A 20,341-nucleotide genomic window follows, 5' to 3' on the forward strand; every position below is an offset into this window, starting at 1 on the left:
TAAAAAGGCTCAGGATATTTGGTTAAGCACCTGCCTCTGTAATGGAATGTAGACCTCAGACTGTAAGACTGGGAGAATACTGCTGTTTTCTTGGTTTACACACAATTGCGTTGCCAAGCAGGACAGGCAGTGCAAATGATAGTGGGTCTCACTGCCAATGACAAGACATCTGTACGGAAGACAAGGAGAAGTTGGAGTTGGCTAAGCTCCTTAATAAGTGGTACAATTTGTCTTTGCTAAATATATTTCCATAGCAGCACAAACCAGTGTGTTTCTTTGTGCCGGTCCCAAGCCCTGATAAATGGGGAGGATTACGTCAGGAAGGGCATCCGGTGTAAAATTTTGCCAAATCAATATGCGGACAACAATACAAATTTCCAAACCGGATTGGTCGAGCCCCTGGTTAACGACGACCGCCAACAGTACTGTTAGTCAACAGGGTGCTGGCAGAAATTGGGCTACTGGAGAAGAAGAGTGGGGGAGTTGTGTCCGGAGGAAGGTCAAGAGAGTGGAACTGAGGGTAGGAACTTTGAATGTTGGCAGTATGACTGGTAAGGGGAGAGAGGACTGAAGGAGATTGAAGACTGCAAAGTGGTGGCAGGGTAAAGTGTAGTTAAGCAGCATAGGATGGTGGTCTGTAGGATGACTTTGGAGATCAAGAAGAGGAAGAGAGTGAGGGCAGAGCCAAGGATCAAATGGTGGAATTTGAAAAAGGAAGACTGCAAGGTTAAGTTTAGGGAGAAAGTGAGACAGGCAGTGGTTGGTAGTGAAGAATTACCAGACAGTTGAGAAACTACAGCAGATGTAGTAAGGGTGGCCACAAGAAGGGTGCTTGGCATGACATCTGGACAGATGAAAGAAGAAAAGGAAACCTGGTGGTGGAATGAGGAAGTACAGGAGTGTATACAGAGGAAGAGGATGACAAAGAAGACGTGGGATAGTCAGAGAGATGCAGAAAGTAGACAAGAGTACAAGGAGATAAGGCACAAGGTGAAGAGAGAGGTGGCAAAGGCTAAAGAAAAGGTGTATGAGGTTGGACACTAAGGAGAGAGAAAAGGACCTGTACTGATTAGCTAGACAGAGGGACCGAGCTAGGAAAGATGTGCAGCAGGTTAGGGTAATAAATGATAAAGATGGAAACGTACTTGCAAGCGACAAGAATGTGTTGAGCAGATGGAAAGAGTACTTTGAGAAGCTGATGAATGAAAAGAACGAGAGAGAGAGAGAGAGAAGAGGTTGGATGATGTGGAGTTAGTGAATCAGGAAGTGCAACTGATTATCAAGGAGGAAGTGAGGACAGCCATGAAGAGGATGAAGAATGGAAAAGCCATTGGTCCAGATGACGTACCTGTGGAAGCATGGAGGTGTTTAGGAGACAAGGCAGTGTCAGAGTTTTTAACCAGATTGTTTAATGGAATCTTGGAAAGTGAGAGGATGCCTGAGGAGTGGAAAAGTGTACTGGTGCCGATATTTAAGAATAAGGGGGATGGGCAGGACTGTAGTAACAACAGGGGGATAAAATTGATGAGCCACAGCATAAAGTTATGGGAAAGAGTAGTGGAAGCTCGGTTAAGAAGTGAGGTGATGATTAGTGAGCAGCAGTATGGTTTCATGCCAAGAAAGAGCACCACAGATGCAATGTTTGCTCTGAGGGTGTTGATGGAGAAGTTTAGAGAAGGCCAGAAGGAGTTGCATTGTGTCTTTGTGGACTTGGAGAAAGCATATGACAGGATGCCTCGAGAGGAGTTGTGGTATTGTATGAGGAAGTCGGGAGTGGCAGAGAAGTACATAAGAGTTGTACAGGATATGTATGAGGGGAGTGTGACTGTGGCAAGCTCTGTGGTAAGAGTGACGGATGCATTCAAGGTGGAGGTGGGATTACATCAGGGATCAGCTCTGAGCCCTTTCTTATTTGCAGTGATGATGGACAGGTTGACAGACAAGATTAGACAGGAGTCCCCGTGGACTATGATGTTTGCTGATGACATTGTGATCTGTAGCGATAGTAGGGAGCAGGTTGAGGAGACACTGGAGAGGTGGATATATGCTCTAAAGAGGAGAGGAAAAGATCAGTAGGAATAAGACAGAATACATGTGAGTAAATGAGAGGGAGGTCAGTGGAATGGTGAGGATGCAGGGAGTAGAGTTGGCGAAGGTGGATGAGTTTAAATACTTGGGATCAACAGTACAGAGTAATGGGGATTGTGGAAGACAGGTGAAAAAGAGAGTGGAGGCAGGGTGGAATGGGTGGAGAAGAGTGTCAGGAGTAATCTGTGACAGACGGATATCAGCAAGAGTGAAATGGAAGGCCTGCAGGGCGGTAGTGAGGCCAGCTACGTTATATGGGTTGGAGACGGTGGCACTGACCAGAAAGCAGGAGACAGAGCTAGAGGTAGCCGAGTTAAAGATGATAAGATATGCATTGGGTGTGACAAGGATGGATAGGATTAGAAACAAGTACATTAGAGAGGTTGGATGGTTGGGAGCAGCGAGATTGTGTTGGATTGGACATGTGCAGCGGAGAGATGCTGGGTATATTGGAAGAAAGATGCTAAGGATAGAGTTGCCAGGGAAGAGAAAAAGGGGAAGGCCTAAGCGAAGGTTTATGGATGTGATGAGAGAGGACATGCAGGTGATGGGTGTAACAGAACAAGATGCAGAGGACAGAAAGATATGGAAGATAATGATCCGCTGTGGTGACCCCTAATGGGAGCAGCCGAAAGAAGGTTCTTGAGGCTTTTCAAAACCACTGTGTCATACTAAAAATTTTCAGCTGTGTAATCACTCTTGGTAATTAATCTGTTAATGGGCATCTCCTCAACCAATAACTAACATAAGATGAGTCTAGGCACCATTTCTACTAATTCAGCAATACTGATCATTCTGCAAGTTTTAAGCATAGAGTGAACAAATATGTACAGAGTGCTTAGAGTTGCATTTTGTACACGCTGTAATGATTCAGTATTTCTCCAGCACTATTATTTACCGGCAAATCCCCAGACCTACTCTCCATCATGAGCCAAAACAGTCAGCAATTTTACCTTGAGACTTAAAGATATTATTTCTCCATCAGTTACATTTTTCAAAAATGGTATTTTTAAGAAATCTAAACTACAGTTAGTCATAGACCCTCCACGATTTCATTCTGTACTTTTATTCTATACTACACACTTCATTCTATATATATATTTTTTTTTAAATTAACACACACGCGTAGGTTGGGAAGCATGCACTATGATGTGTTGCTGTCTGAATCCTGCTTGGCAATCCCCCAGGCAGGCAGACCTGACGTCCCGTCTCACCCTTTGGAGATGTCCATCAATCTGCTGCAGCCAAGTGATACTTGGGTATTCCCTTGGCCTGGTCTAGCCACTTGGGTCTTCAATAATGAGGATCCTGTGAGCCAGATCACCATCTGGGAATCGCGCCACATGCCCGCAGTGTCATAAGAGGCACAATGCAGGTAATGTGCCTCATTCAGGAGGCACATGAGCAACTGCTTATTCAGTGCAAAATCAAACTAGCAGTAATCAAGGATTCTCCGAAGGGACACAGTACTCAAGCAGTTCAGTCTTTGTCTCACTGGATAGCATTCATGTCGCACAACCATTTAGGAACCAAACAGGAAGCACCAAGACTCTAAAGATGTGGACCTTTGTGGAGATATTGAGAGCACCACACACTCTTTTCCAGTGACTTCATGATCTCCCAACATGCTCTCACAAGCAGTCTACTGACTTCACAGGAAGAGTCACTAGAGACATGAATGTCGTTGCCTAGGTAAGTAAACCTCTCGATGTGGTCAACATTCTCTCTGCAGGCAGACACACTGCTGATGGCTGTGCCCAAGAGGTCATTAAAGACCTGGATCTTGATTTTTATTCAGGACACTCACAAGCCCAGACACTCAGACTGCTTGCTCAGTCTCTCGAGAACCCCGATCAGGGCCTCCATTGGCTCCGGTAAGATCACAGCAACATCATCAAAATCAATGAATCTTTCTTCATTAACTGATGCCCCACAGCCACTGAACCCCATGACCTTGCCCATCACCCAGTACATGCAAGCAATGAATAAACTAGAAGCAAGAACACACCCCTGATGACGCCCAAAATCGATCGGGAAAAGCACAGAGGTTCTGCCTCCACTCTGCACAGCACTAACAGTACCAGTGTAAAGACATGCCTGATACATGATTAGACAAACATATTGTAGGAGAAACCAACTCTTCATGATGGAATGGTTTTGTGGTGAGTGGTATTGCGAATAATTACTGGCAACCTCAGATGCCAAAAAATATTTACAGGAAGAAGTAATCCATGGGGAAGAGAACCCACTTGTACCGTTCTGCTGAGATGAACATCGGTATGTACTAACAAACTGGCTTTGCCTGAAAATCTGTTGTAATAAACGCACCTTTTCAATTACTTATTAATAACACTAGATTGTTCTGATTGCTTTGTGGCCTCTCCCTAGACCAGGGGTCCTCAATCCCAGTCCTGGAGAGCCGCAGTGGCTGCAGGTTTTTGTTCTGACCTGGTTGCTTAATTAGAAAGCAATTCTTGCCAATAAAGCACTAACAAGCTATGAAATTAAATTAACTCTGCTATGTCAGGTCATTCTCATATCCTAGATTTTCTTTCCCTTTCTATCAAGCAAATGATTTGAAGGCTAAAATGGACGAGTAATTCTCAGTTCTTCACTTTTTTCTCTTCGTTTTTCTTCCAAGTATTTAATTAAACCCAATAGTGCAGATAAATACACACAGGTGTAAATGTAAATAAGCTAAATGGAGAAATGCTGCTCTCTCTTGTCATTTGCATGTTATTGATAATAAGGAGCAATTAAAATAGCTGTTTAAGACAAAATTAAGCAATAAGGGCTCAAAATCACTAAAGTGAAGCAGAAGTGTTACTTTAGCAATAAGTGCTTTTTATTAAGCAACTGGGTTGGAGCAAAAACCTGCAGCCACTGCGGCTCTCCAGGACCGTGATTGAGGACCCCTGCCCTAGACCCAAGATTGTGGAATTTTTAAAATAATGAGTGTAAAATATTTTTTGCAGTATACAGTAGTTTTAAAATGCAGTACATACTATTGGGAAGAAGCTTAAAATGTTTAATATTAAGCAGTTTGCAGTGGTCATGCACTATAGTTTTCACTAAGGTTATATTACTAGTTAGTTACTTTTTTAGGATGGTCAATTTAATTTATTTTAATAATTTTTGTTTTGCTTAAAAATGTATTATTGCACTTAACAAGTACCAGATTAATACAAAACCTGAGTTATATTCTACCTAGCTTGACCAAATTTAAATTCACTTTACTCATCATGATGGTTTTGCACAGCAGGGCTGTTAGAAACTCTGGAATCAATTCATAGCTAAATGCAGTGTTTTGGAAAATAAATGGAACAAGAGATCAGAAGCTTACTTCATGCAGACTGCTTTCAGTATTAAAACTAAACCTAGTCATATTTTCTTCAGCCTTCTGTGAAATTAACTGAACATATGGTTAATTGTAATTTTTTTTTTATTTTAAAGCAAATTTCAGGATTAACTTTATTTTTAAAAATATATTCTTCATCTTTATGTAATGATTTAAGTATTTTAAGAAGCTTGAAACATGTACAAGTGTTATTTTAATTTCTATGAAAGGGTTTTTGTCCTTGGAAATCCAACCAGCTATTTATTTCCACTCATTGGGTAGAGTTCAGTTTTTTAATTCTACTTTTTTTTTTGCTGCTTTTTTATTAATAAAAAGTCTCTGCTTTGTCATAATGCCCTGTAATTTTCTGCTAATGGTGTTGTTTTCAATGGACTTTTAAATATACTGTTCAACAACATGTCAGCTGGCTCATTTCTTTTCCATATCAAGCATTTTAAGAGATGCGCTTTTCTTTATGGTAGTTGTGTTTTTGTTTTTTTTTTTGTTTTTTTTTTTTTCCATCAGTGCATTGTTTCCAGAACTATAGTGGGAAAGTTATAGTAAATGTATTTAAACCTTGGTGGTAGTACTATATAATGACCTGTATGCGGTCCACTGTTCCACATGTGACCTTGTATGCTGCCTACATGATGTGATCAAGATCCCAGTGTTTCCTAAGTAGTGCTGGGCAGTATGACCAAAATTCTATACCATGGTATTTTTCAGAATTATACTGGTTTCACAGTGTTCATACAGTATTTTTTCCCATGCATGAGTGGATGTTAACCACATTTTCCATTGCAATTACTGCAGTACACTGGCTAAGAATAACCTATTCCACTGTCATGAGAATTGTACATTGTACAAAAAAAAATTAAGTGTGCACACAAGTATTAATACAGGTTTGTGTGGCACTAATAAAGAGAACGAATCACATTGCATGACAGTTGCAGTCAAAATATAGAACCTTTTTATTGAACATTGAGTTTTGAAAACAACTTAAACTGTAATTTTGACAACATATTTTCAACTGTCCAAAGAGGCATTTAGACTTAGTAAAATATCCAGAGGTGCTTGTCAAAAGTTGTATTGCACTGAAGGTGTCTTAGAAAAGGAATAAATAGTAAATACACTTTCTATTAATGTTCACAATCTCCGTCCACTGACACGTTAGCTATGTGGATTGTAATGGCTTTGGTTATCTCGATCCACTGCTTGCTTTTTTTGTCATAGGCAGTACATCTAACAAACGCATCTACAAGTGACATCTGCCTCTAGCGTCCTCTAGCTTTTTCAGTTTTACCTGAGGACATGGAGGGTGCCAATCTTAGTTCCTTACATTCATGGTACTCCAAAGCATGTTTGCAGCAAATTGCTCGTGTTGCCCCTCTGGTGACTTTAGCTTGACAGCATTTGCAGTAAATATTTTGGCCCACATCTGACCTTTTAAAACCAAAGTATCTTCAGACAACAGACACGGTCCCTTTTTTGGGGCAAAAGTTCTTCTGTGTCATCATGTTCAATTTTATTGTCTGCTACAGCTTCAGTTTCGGAATGTTCTCTTTCCATTTTCACCGTTCAATACCTCCAACTAACGCATGTACTCTGTTGCATGCATGTTTAGTGGTGTAGCAGTGAAAAAGTTCCCCCCTTACACAGTTTCCCGCTGCGCCACATTCTGAACGTTGTTTAGGCTATTTAAACCGGTGTTGCAGTATAAGAAAAATCCATAACATAACAAAAATAAACTGTTTTCGGTATGAACCGGTATACCTCCCAGCACTATTCCTAAGTATAGAGATTATTGTGAGTGCCATCTCAGACTAGTCCCTCCATATAGTTTCTTTATCCTTACTAATGGTCATGTGCTCAGACTGGAAAAATAAGAGATTGTTACTTGCATGTTTCCCCCAGACTAGTGACAGTAGTACAATACCAACTGAAGTTAGTGAATTCAATATTAAACATAAAATGCAACTCATATACAAAAGCACCTCAACACACGGCAGGTTCTCTCATGTAGTTGTCAATATAAAGTAGTTAAAAAAAAAATGCACTTATCAATTTATTAGTGTGAAAACTAGGGGTCTTTTGTCATTTCCCTGGAGGAGGGGGAAATGGTAACTGCTGGATGGCTGAGGTTTTTTATAATTCCCTTTGCCTTTCTAAGCCAGCATGTCATACATGTATCCTACACTGACCGAAACTACAGTACATTCAAGTAATATTCTGTGCAACATTTATCACTGTTTGTAATGCTCTATAGTCTTGCGCTCAGCAAGTGTCATTTCGGAATGGTTTTACTGCCAGATTGGATGGAGTCACCTGTACGCTTACCGAAAGTGGTGAGCATAGATGGAGAGTTCACAGAAAGTACAGGCCTAGGAAAGCCTGCTTGACTAGAACGATTAGGTCAATGGTGATAGTTACTCCAAAAAATTTTAAACAGCTCACTCTTTTCACAGCATCTTCACTTTACACCAGATGTAAATGGGAGATTTTGTTTACATTAAGGGAAAAAAAATTCTTAATCTCCACTGCAAGAAAGAAAACCTCTTGTATTGTGGGTAATGTAATCAGAATACACATTCAGCATCTCATATTGGTGGTATACTAGGCACAGTCCCAGGGACAGGATATTTCAGGTTATTTTTAATACATTTGCAAAAATTCTAAAATCCTCTTTTCTCTATTCTGGGGTATTCAGTGTTGCTTAATTAAATAAAAAAAGATTTTTAACACAAGGCTAAAACATAGCATAATGTGAAGAAAGTGAAGGGGTCTGAATACTTTCTGAATCTACTCCATTATGTCCCTCATTCATTGCTTAAGATTGTGCTGGAATTCCACAGAAACACTTGGAAACTGTTTCTAGAGAGAAAGAGAGACCAGAACAAACTAATGGATGGTGAATCCTTGTCCACACTAACACAATTAAATTTGAAAATGCAGCTTTATCATTTCTTTTTTAGATCTTTTCCTTTGCTACCGTCTCTATATTTAAAAATGAAAAAAAAATCTATTTTCATATATAAGTTTGAACCACCCTTTCTCTCACCCTAACCCCCATTCCTATACAAAGTAACAGAGTAAAAAATAAATCAATAAAACATAAAGGTCAATGACAAAGCTCAGAGGCCCACACAGCCTGCTGAGCGAGGGAAAACTAAAATTTACAAATTAAGTTGGATCATGGGCTCACTGTCATCCATGACTTCATCGTGGAAATAGTGCCTTCCCTCTTGTTTGAGCCGCTGCACTCTCCATCTGTGCGGCTGACAGTTTTAACAGAGCAAGGTTATAAAAAAGAAGACCTCCAAACAGTGAGAGTAACAAGGTCAGTGTTCTTCCTTTGGGAAGCAATAATAACTTTTGCTAATGCTGTAGCTATTGAAGCAATATGCTATTGCTAAAAGAGTGAGAGAGATTAGAGAAATCTGAAAGGGGTCAAATGATATGAACAGCATGGAAAAAAGACAGAAAATGAAGAAAAGAGCAAAAGCAATTGGGGCTCAGAACTGCAATAATGGGACATTTCCAGAACATGTGGAGAAAAGTACATTAAGGGGAGCACTGCTGACAGATTGGGTCAGCAGCTAAACCCATCGGGAAACCCTTTCTAGTGATAAAATATATGACTACCTTAATTTTGAGTTTGTTGAGAAAAGCCAAGGAAAATGACACCTTTTATTGGCTAACTAAAAAGATTACAATTTGCAAGCTTTCGAGGCAACTCAGGCCCCTTCTTCAGGCAAGATGTGTTGATAATTCAGATTTCTGGGAGAATTTTTGATGTTTTTGAAAACTGTGTTCCAACACAATGGGCCTGGCAGGAATAGGTTAGTGATTCATCTCTAAATGACTAGGATAGATGTAATAATGGAATCATGAAGACAAGCGTACAAAAAGGAAATGTATTTAGTCATATAATGGGTGGTTGGGAACAGGGGCAGAAAAACCTATTCCTCATGACCTGAGAACAGATCTAATCTGTAAATAGAAAATTAAAAAAAGATAGAAGTGATTCTAAGTTCTTTTTAAGAAACTGGAAAGAGGCGAGCCCAGTTCTATGAATCAAATTGCACAGTGTGCAGATACCAAGGTGTCCTTTTTTTATTAATTTTATCCTTCCATCCATACTAAGAAGGGATTTTCACCACTGCAGAATGTGTCTTTATTGAGAATGCTGTCCAAAGTGTGTAAATTTGAAAATACCAGCAGTGAGAATGTGGAAACTAAGCTTTTTAAAATGCTGACGTATGATTGTCATGTGCTCGGCCTCAGACTACAGTTTTGTTGCTGGAATTTCAATTGTGATCTAATTTTTACTGTAGAGACAATTCTCTGTGTGACACTTGTGAAATATTTCATTATATTTCTTTCTAAGGGCTGCCAGTCTGTATTACCTGTTGATTTTACTACCTTATACTCATTTGTAAATTTTAAAAACAGTTGCTGCTTGTCTGGTGTTCATTCTTTTTCATTTTCTTACTTTTCATCATTTTGATTTACTTTACGTTTGCTCCATAAACATGTATCTCTCTTGATTCACAGAAATGATAGGTTTACATGTTTTTGGCATTTCCCTGTGGGTGACAACGTTTATGAAAACAGTCTCAAAATGTCAAGTGTGTTCTCATTTATTTGTGTTAGTGTTGACTAAACCTAAGAGTTTTGCTGCTGTTGAGTGGTTTGTTTGTGCAGCAATCAGTGGAAAAGGCCATTTGAGAGTCTTTCAACTCATGCTGTATTCTTCTGATATAGACAGTTCAGTAAACTAAGTTGCGTTTATTTAAATAATGTTATTTCTAAGTTTTGTTGTTTACTCTTTTTCACTCATTATTTTATTCCAGAATGGAAAATCAATCTATCTTATGTTTTATACATCCTCATTGTTTTATTTTTTTTTTTTTTATTTTCTCAACAGAAAATAGTCAAGGCCCACCAGCTCCTCCTCCACCCCCTCCACTTCCTCCAGGAACTTCACTACCGCTACTGACAGGTCCTCCTCCTCCTCCATGCCCACCTCCACCCCCACCTTTACCTTCTTCCTCTGGACCTCCACCACCTCCTGGACCTCCTCCACCACTTCCAGGCCAGGTACCACCACCTGCACCACCCCCACCCCCAGCCCCTCCTCTTCCCACAGCAGGTTTCTCTCCTGTGTCAGATGAAAACCGTCCGCTGGCTGGATTAGCGGCAGCTTTGGCTGGAGCCAAACTGAGAAAAGTGCCAAGGGTAAGTGAAAACAATGGCATGCAACGCCACTTGCATTAAATTAGAAGTGGTGATGTTCTGACAAACTTTTTTTTTTTTTTTTCCCCTTAAAGTGCAATATTGTGACAGCTGTAATGATCCTTCAGAAAAAAATGAGCAAAAACCATATTCATCAGATTTGTGCAGAAGATTATTGAGATGATGATGTTAAGATGATTAAGTCATGCCATTCCTTTCAAAATAGAAACGTTCTAAAAGTGGCTGTTGGAGTTGCAGCATGTATTGATGTAGTGCTTATGTTGTATGTTCATTCCGAACAAATGTTATTTTGGTATAATTTTGATCAGTTTGTAACTCACTTTCAAGCAACATTTCAATCATTTGGGTACTAAAATGTAATAAACCTTGTGTTTACTTCATGTTCAAGTCTAATTTAAGACAATTGATCATTTTTTGAGTAGAGTGAAGATTCTACAGGCGTTGCCGCTGCCTCTACACTGACAAAAATAGAGTCTAGTCGTGGAAATGGACCACTGTCTGTGGGTGGAGGTGGTCTCATGGAAGAAATGAGTGCCCTGCTGGCCAGGAGGTAGATTTCTATTTTTTTCTGTTACATTTACATTGATTTCATTAATCTGGTACAACAGTTATAAGTGCTTCTCCATAATTTAAGAGATCCTTGTAGATTACTCAGTATTTTTTTGGACGATTGCACATTCTGTCCTTGTTTGTTTTGGTTTTTTTTTTTTTCACATCCGTTTATGTATTTGCTCAAAAATGTTTGTAGTTTCATTTTTAGTGAACTTGGAATCCTTAAACACCACTGTCCTGTAAATATCATACTGCACATATTAAAATATCAGAAGCTTTAGCATTTAATATAATGGTATTTCAGAGTTGTTTCTCTGTATGCCAAATGGCCAGTTTCATTTTAGAAGTAATCAATGTTTCCCTGACACCATTGAAATAAATTGTTACATGCATCATGAACTTTTTAAATGTTCTATTTTGGGTAACATTTTTATAGATACCTTTATTAAAATTAATGATTCATGTCATCATAGGCAGTCTAGTCAAACCAGATTTGCCCATACATTTCTATTTACCTCTTTTTGTGTTATCAGTATTAATTAAAATGTTGACGATATTAAAGAAAATTCATTTCTTGCTACAATATTTCATTGTGGGCAATTCTAGTATGCCTTTTGTGATAGTTTCAGAGTGAGCATGTGTAGATCCCAGGATAGACTTTTATATTGTCCAAGGATGATTTTTGCCAGAGTAGGCTCTGGCCTCTGCAACTCTATATTGGAATTAGTTGAACTGAGAATGTTATGTTTTGTCATCAAGAAACCTTTACTTTATTATCCCTTAGAGGGATATTCATTTGGTTTATGCATCAACAATAAACTTAACATAGAAATATGTTTTCATATATAAAAAAAGACAAAAAAAAATACAATGTAGAAATCCACATACATCTGAACACCAACATGCACACAGATATTAGACATGCATACATACGTAAATTCATATACTAAAAAATGTTACACCCATCTGTATAATGGCTGATATGTATCTGCCATGTAAGTGATGAACGTCATTTCCAGTAACCTGTTCTCACTACACACCCCAATTGCTGAAGGTACAAATGATCTATAATGCCAGTAAAGTGTTTATTCGATACGTAAGAATCTGTTTAATGCCAGAAAATTGTTTAAAAATAAAAAAGTTTACTATGTAGTGGGTGTGTGGGATTGTTGAGAATTTCAATTAGACATATTTTAGTACCAAATAAAAAATTTTGTAGCATTCCTTTCAGTATTTTTTTTAGTATAGTTCTTCAGTAGTTTGGAATTAATCTATAGCCACTACAGGTTGGCGTAAGGAATGAGTCCAAAGATGTCCAATAAAGATTTTATTAATTTTTATTTGTCTAAAACATTTTCTGAAGGTAGGCAAGTTTGAATTTGAGGGTTGGGTCTAAATGATGAAGTCATATAACTAGGGGTTTATCTGGTAATTATCATTGTACAGAGTACAATAATACTCCTTAAAGGAATGTTCTAAAAAATATTTTTTATATGTTCCTCACCCCAAGTGATGTTTAATCTCATGTTTTCATACAGAGTGGAGACAGCAATACAATAGGCATTTATGCTGACCAACACTGGATAATAGAAAACAATTTGAACATGTCCGTGAAAATCTTACATTACTCTTGTTGTGTAATCCACTTAAGAAGTTGTCCCAAACATGTTTGGTTATATATATATATATATATATATATATATATATATATATATATATATATATATATATATATATATATATATATATATATATATATATATATATATATATATATATATATATATATATATATATAGTGCATCCGGAAAGTATTCACAGCGCATCACTTTTTCCACATTTCGTTATGTTACGGCCTTATTCCAAAATGGATTTAATTCATTTTTTTACTCAGAATTCTACACACAACATCCCATAATGATAATGTGAAAAAGTTTACTTGAGATTTTTGCAACTTTTTTTTTTTTTTTTTTAAAATAATTGAGAAAGCACATGTACATAAGTATTCACAGCCTTTGCCATGAAGCTCAAAATTGAGCTCAGGTGCATCCTGTTTCCCCTGATCATCCTTGAGATGTTTCTGCAGCTTAATTGGAGTCCACCTGTGGTAAATTCAGTTGATTGGACATGATTTGGAAAAGCACACACGTCTTTATAAGGTCCCATAGTTGACAGTTCATGTCAGAGCACAAACCAAGCACAAATCAAGCAAGGAATTATCTGTATACCTCCGAGGCAGGATTGTCTCGAGGCACAAATCTGGGGAAGGTTACAGAAAAATTTCTGCTGCTTTGAAGGTCCCAATGAGCACAGTGGCCTCCATCATCTGTAAGTGTAAGAAGTTCAAAACCACCAGGACTCTTCCTAGAGCTGGCCTGCCATCTAAACTGAGCGATAGGGGGAGAAGGGCCTTAGTCAGGGAGGTGACCAAGAACCCAATGGTCACTCTGTCAGAGCTCCAGAGGTCCTCTGTGGAGAAAGGAGAACCTTCCAGAAGGACAACCATCTCTGCAGCAATCCACCAATCAGGCCTGTATGGTAGAGTGGCCAGACGGAAGCCACTCCTTAGTAAAAGGCACATGCCAGCACGCCTGGAGTTTGCCAAAAGGCACCTGTAGGACTCTCAGACCATGAGAAATAAAATTCTCTGATCTGATGAGACAAAGATTGAACTGTTTGGTGTGAATTCCAGGAGTCACGTTTGGAGGAAACCAGGCACCGCTCATCACCAGGCCAATACCATCCCTACCGTGAAGCATGGTGGTGGTAGCATCATGCTGTGGGGATGTTTTTTCTGTGGCAGGAACTGGGAGGCTAGTCAGGATAAAGGGAAAGATGACTGCAGCAATGTACAGAGACATCCTGGTTTAAAACCTGCTCCAGAGCGCTCTTGACCTCAGACTGGTGTGACGGTTCATCTTTCAACAGGACAACGACCCTAAATACACAGACAAGATACAGTATCAAAGGAGTGGCTTCAGGACAGCTCTGTAAATGTCCTTGAGTGGCCCAGACTTGAATCCGATTGAACATCTCTGGAGAGATCTTAAAATGGCTGTGCACTGACGCTTCCCATCCAACCTGATGGAGCTTGAGAGGTGCTGCAAACAGGAATGGGCGAAACTGGCCAAGGATAGGTGTGCCAAGCTTGTGACATCAAATTCAAAAAGATTTCAGGCTGTAATTGCTGCCAAAGGTGCATCGCCAAAGTAAAAGCTGTGAATACTTATGTACATGTAATTTCTCAATTTTTTTTTTTAATAAATTTGCAAAAACCTCCAGTAAACTTTTTTCACATTGTCATTATGGGGTGTTGTGTGTAGAATTCTGAGGAAAAAAATGAATTTAATCCATTTTGGAATAAGGCTGTAACATAACAAAATGTGGAAAAAGTGATGCAATATGAATACTTTCCGGACGCTGTGTGTGTATATATATATATATATATATATATATATATATATATATATATATATATATATATATATATATATATATATATATATATAAAAAATGCTGTTAAATAAGCGACATCCAGAAAATACCTCTGTGAACAAAAATGGAACAAGCATTTGAAATAGTAGACCATCCTTACCAGTTGAAGTGGTAAGAGTGAAATATCTACAGGGGGTTGTTGATGCAATGTTTGTGATGGTGTTTACTGTAAACTTGATTTTTTGTAAAAAAATATAAATTTTTACCCTTAACAATGCAGATATAAGAACCAATCAAAAACATGCACCATTCCACACAATAACCTGCACTTTTGCACACAGAAAAGCGTTGTCTTAAAGGGAACAGCAACAATAATCTAATCTGAGTATATTTACAGCAAAAATAATTAGTAATTGTAGCATATGAATAAGATGTAAAAGAAAATATAACTGGAACTGTCATTGTGGAAACATAAAATATGCTGAAGATTCTCACCTTGAAAGAAGGCTCTAGTTGAAGGAGAGGCAAACAGAGTAATTAGTTTTATTGCAATAAACAATAGTGTGGACTCAACCCAATTAGGCCAAACTGAGATGAACCCAGAACAGGCCAAAAATCACAGTTTATATAATCATTTCTTATCATCTTGACCTCATTTGAAACAATGCCTTTTCTGTCTATTTTGACTCAGCTACTCCAGCTGGCTTCTCACGGGCCTTTCTTGGCCACCAATATTTTCTGCATCTCGTCATTCAATACCATTTTCAGCTTCCCTTATTTCTTAGCTGACCTTCTGTGTCCTTAGATAGTTTCTGTACGTAATTCTCTTCCTGCTCTGTCTTTTTTTTTTTTTTTTTTTTTTTATTTATTAATTTTATTACAATCAATACATAGCAATCAAGTTTTTACAAAAAAAAAGAATTATGTTAAGAACAGAACGATCCCCACCCCTGAGAGAGAGAGCAAGCCAAACGGTGTAAAATTTAAGGCTTGTAAAAATACCTAAATTAATAAATTCTCTGTGCTTTATAAACTTATTTTAAAATATTACTGATTAGATCCTGCCATGTTTTGAAAAAAGTCTGTACAGATCCTCTAACTGAGTATTTGATTTTTTCCAATTTTAAATAGTATAACACATCAGTTTCCCACTGACTTAAAAGAGGAGAGTTTGGGTTCTTCCAGTTTATCAGAATAAGTCTGCGTGCCAACAGTGTAGTGAATGCAATCACAATTTGTTTGTCCTTCTCCACTTTAAGCCCCTCTGGAAGAACCCCAAACACAGCTGTTAATGGGTTAGGAGGGATTGTGAGTCCAAGGCTGTCTGAGAGGTAATTAAACATTTTTGTCCAGAATAATGTTAATTTAGTGCAGGCCCAGAACATGTGACCCAGTGAGGCTGGGGCTTGGTTGCAACGTTCGCAGGTTGGATCATGCCCTGGAAACATTTTGGAGAGTTTTAGTCGAGATATAATTTTGAATTGTATAATTGTATGCTTTGCGCATATGGAGCTCGAGTGAATTCTCTGCATTGCTACTTTCCACTGCTCTGTCTTTTCAAGTTACTCAATATTGGTGATTTTGCTGTGAGCCTAAAAGAAATATTGCAAATGCCTTTATTTAACTATTTGCTTGACCTGTGTAATTCACTCTAAGTTTAATGCTTATAGAAGCTCTTGATTACCTTTATGTCTATTTATGCTAATACATGACTTTTTATTTTCCATATGATCTGATCTGGGGCAAACTACTCATTACACAGATCAATATTTTCAACAATGCAAGGTGTGTTACTTCTTAAAATCACATGTGCTTAACTGCAAGTTACAGCCTGTCACTGGAAGGATATGTAGCCTATTTAAATGAGGGTTGCATTTGCATTAGCAAAAGTTTTATTTGAAAATTAAAAGTGTGAAAGCAAAAAATAAAAACTGAAAGGCTGAAATACAAGAGAATTTAAATCAATGTAATTAGACAAAAACATCCCTAGCATGCACAAGGAAGCAGTCTGCTGTGACACTTGTAGATTGTCATTTGACACCCACTACTAGAAATCATCTTGTTTAACCCCTTATGCCCAAAGGGATTTTTGGTATAATTGCATCTAAGTTACATACCCAAAAATAAATGGCTGCTATTCTACTTATGTAATAAAGAAGCTGCAAATGACTAAAGAGTACTGAGTATAACACTTCCATTTTTTTAGAAGAGAGTCTTTATATGAATAACAACCTTTGTTTCACACCAGTATAAACTAAATAAAACACAGAAAATGAGTTATTTTAGGAATTTCTCTCCAAATATCTGGATTCTACATTACATAACTAAGACATTTTATGATGCATAACCTTGCATTGTACATTTTTTTTCTTTTGTACCCCAAGATGTCATACCCTGCAGCATTGCAAAGTTCATTTTGTGTCTAACACTTAAACGGTTTTTCTAAACAAGTATTGCTGTTAGATTTGTTTTTTTTAGCAAAAAAGATATACTCACTCAGTATTCACTGAAGCAATGAGTAAACAATTTTTAACTATGTACTTATGTACTCATTCAAACCTTTACTTTCAAAATTATTTTTCATGCCAGACTTTGAAGCATTTTCTGTTTACTACCAGACACAGATAAACCTTTCATTTTAAACAATAGATTGGGAATTTTTCCTCCACTAATTTACACATCATCTCCTGCTTTAGTTGCCCCCAAAAAGGTTGAGTTTTTTTTTTTTTTTTTATTGGTTTGTTTGTTACCTACTTCTTTCATTTCACATCTGGAGTAAATTAAGTACATACATTCATTTTCATACCAACTTGTTCCCTTTCTGGGTCTCAAGGTGGAAGCAATGCCTTTGTTGGCAGCACTGGGCCCATGGCAGAACCTGTCCTGGACCCAGAGCTAGTTACACAAACATACACCTAAATCATTCACACAAGGCCACTATAGAGTGTCGAATCGACCTAAAATGCACATTATTGTCATGCAAGTTGAAAACTGGATTACTCAAAACAATGAAAAGGAACAATGACTTTCAATCAATTGGAACAAGGAGAGGGGTCCACATGTGATTGAAAATCAGTCCCACGTGAAAATTTGTGTGACGTGATTCAGTGGCATTTGATTGAGGGAGGGGGTCAGCACATGAAGCTGCAAGCAGGTACTTTAAGTTGGAACTGGAAGAGCATTGCTTAGAAAACTAACAGACAAGCATTCCCCTGTATATGGTAATTGAACTGCATGTCACAATACTTCAAAAGTAAACTATGAGCATTACTTAAAAATCAAGCATAGCATTGAGTTCTTCAGCAAAATGTTGTTCTCAATAGAGCCTTATTCCGTGTCACCGGCATTCTGGTACTTTTTTGAAGAAGATAACACTTCCCTAGTACAAACTTCATGCCTTAATGCACGTCAATCAAACGGCCCCCGTGCACTATGGCAGAAGTGCATAACTGTGAGTAAAGAGCTGTTACACATGTGATTTTATGTTCACTTTTTTTATACACAGCTGTGACATGTAATATGAATGACCAATCACGTACAACATCACTGGAATACTCTTAGCCTTAGCGATTCAATGGTAATGAGCCCTTCACTGTATGTGGCTGAATGCAGATCTTTGTAAAAGCAGATTCACTCAGCTGTGATGCACTGGTCATCACAGTAGTTAGACTACTAGACAGCATGGAAAGACAAGATTAATTTGAGAGGAAAAAAAACAATACATGTAGGTATATAAAAATACCATCATTGCTTTTGATTGACTTCAGGGTTTATTGCAAGATATGCCAAAAACTTTTAAATATGACAGTGTCATATATATATATATATATATATATATATATATATATATATATATATATATATATTCATTCCAACATCTGTCTGTCTGTCCACTTTTCACGAGAGTACTACTAAACGGATTTAGATCGTGTTTTTTCCTATAATTTGCTTGAACATTCCGGTTGATTTTGCGACTTCTCTTATTGCACTAAGAATCGTTGTTTGCTTGCCAGAACAATATATTTGCTCTAATCCAAGATGGAGGCTGCGGACTGAGGGGAGGAGGAAGCGCGACGTCAGGAGTGGGGAAGTCAGGCAGGGCTCACCTCACTGTCCTTTTTCATAATACATGGGCAGAGCCGCAGGATATGGCTAGTAATATATATAGTTTTGACATAATGCCACCAGTTTAAAAATTCTTTCATACATGTAAAATCAGAAATGTTTTTAAACTTTGATGTTTGGATTGACAAGTAATCAGAAGTTAATTATTTATCATGTTTGGTGATGTACTGATACCCTTTCCAGGGCCGTTTCCTGCCTTTTAGTAAATGCTGACAGAATTGGCTCTAGCCCCCATTACAATTAATTTCATTAATGAGTTTGAGAATGATATCTTCATGTTTGTTTAAGAAAAATCTGCTTTTAATGTTGGTAGTTGATCTCCCAATTTTATATAATCACTTGTAAACCATAGACATTTCTGAAACATGTATTACACGTATTTGATCATAACAGTATGTTCAGACTTTAAATAACAAAATGTTAACTGCGAGTGTTTTCCCTGTGCAAAGCCCAGATAATTAAAGATGCAATTTTCTGTCTAGGAGAAGAATTGCTGAAAAGGGATCAACACCTGAACCGGAAACAAAAGAAAAACAAGTGAGTAGAATAATTACAATTTCACAGTATGCGTGTGAATTTACATGCATTTCTGTATGCACGCTTATGTGTGTGTATGGGTGGTTGTAGCTGTAGTAATACTGTCACGTGTACAGAGTACTGTGAAATTCTTTCTGGCGTGTGTAACCAGCCTGCAGCATCTTCCTACTCTCTGGCATGTAGTGAGAGATGCTGCTATCATAGCAAACAAGACCAGTGTACGCTACTCTTTCACTCTTATCTATTCTTTGTCCCTCCCTCTTTCTCTTCTACAGACAAAGGTTGTCCTCCTCCACTGTAAAATTCATATCACCTAGTTGAGACGGAGGACTCCTTTTCAAATCCAACTCTGGAGTCAAAGGCCCTGTGTTAGTACACTTGAGTTCCTTCAAAGACTCCTCAAACCTTGTTTTTATGGACTTGGATGTGTGCACAAACCCTCAAAAATGATCATCTCTCCTCTTATCAAATTTTACAGTAGGCACTATGCAGTCAACTAAACCCCGATTCATCCATCAGACTGCCAGATAATCAAATGTGATTCATCACTCCAGAGAACATGTTTCCAATGCTCCAGAGTTCAATAGTGGCATGCTTTACACCACTCCAGCTGATCCTTGGCATTATGTATAGTGATCTGTGTAGCTGCTCTGTCATGGATACCCATTTCATAAAGCTCACAATGCACAGTTCTTGTGGTCATGTTGCTTCCAGAGGCAGTTTGGAACTCTGTTGTGACTGATGCAGCCAAAGATGAACTTAAGCACTTGGTAGCACTACTCTTGAATTTGTGTGGTCTACCACTTTATGACTGAGCCACTGTTGCTCTTAATCACTTCCACTTCACATGAATAACTTTTACAATTAACTGTGGCAGGTCTAACAGAGCAGAAGTTTCATGTATTGACTAGTGGTGAATTTGGCATCCTATGACTGTGCCAAGTTGCCGAGCTCTTCAGTACAACCCATTCTACTGACAGTGTTTGTGAATGATGATTTCATGGCTGTATG

General features: G+C 38.1%; 1 protein-coding gene across 11 annotated transcripts in view; it reads left to right on the plus strand.

Annotated features, from left to right (window-relative positions):
* The window catches only part of enah (ENAH actin regulator), a 248,100-nt gene that overhangs the window by 207,964 nt on the left and 19,795 nt on the right, over window positions 1–20,341 (plus strand). For 10 of the 11 annotated variants that reach the window (XM_039749057.1, XM_039749065.1, XM_039749066.1 and 7 more), the window contains 3 exons: window positions 10,353–10,663; window positions 11,104–11,231; window positions 19,276–19,330. In XM_039749057.1, the coding sequence (XP_039604991.1) occupies window positions 10,353–10,663; window positions 11,104–11,231; window positions 19,276–19,330 (494 nt within the window). The remainder of the gene's footprint in view (window positions 1–10,352; window positions 10,664–11,103; window positions 11,232–19,275; window positions 19,331–20,341) is intronic. The other variant, XM_039749059.1, reaches the window with a different exon arrangement.

The sequence above is a fragment of the Polypterus senegalus genome, chromosome 3, assembly GCF_016835505.1.
Source record: "Polypterus senegalus isolate Bchr_013 chromosome 3, ASM1683550v1, whole genome shotgun sequence".
Taxonomy (NCBI): domain Eukaryota; kingdom Metazoa; phylum Chordata; class Cladistia; order Polypteriformes; family Polypteridae; genus Polypterus; species Polypterus senegalus.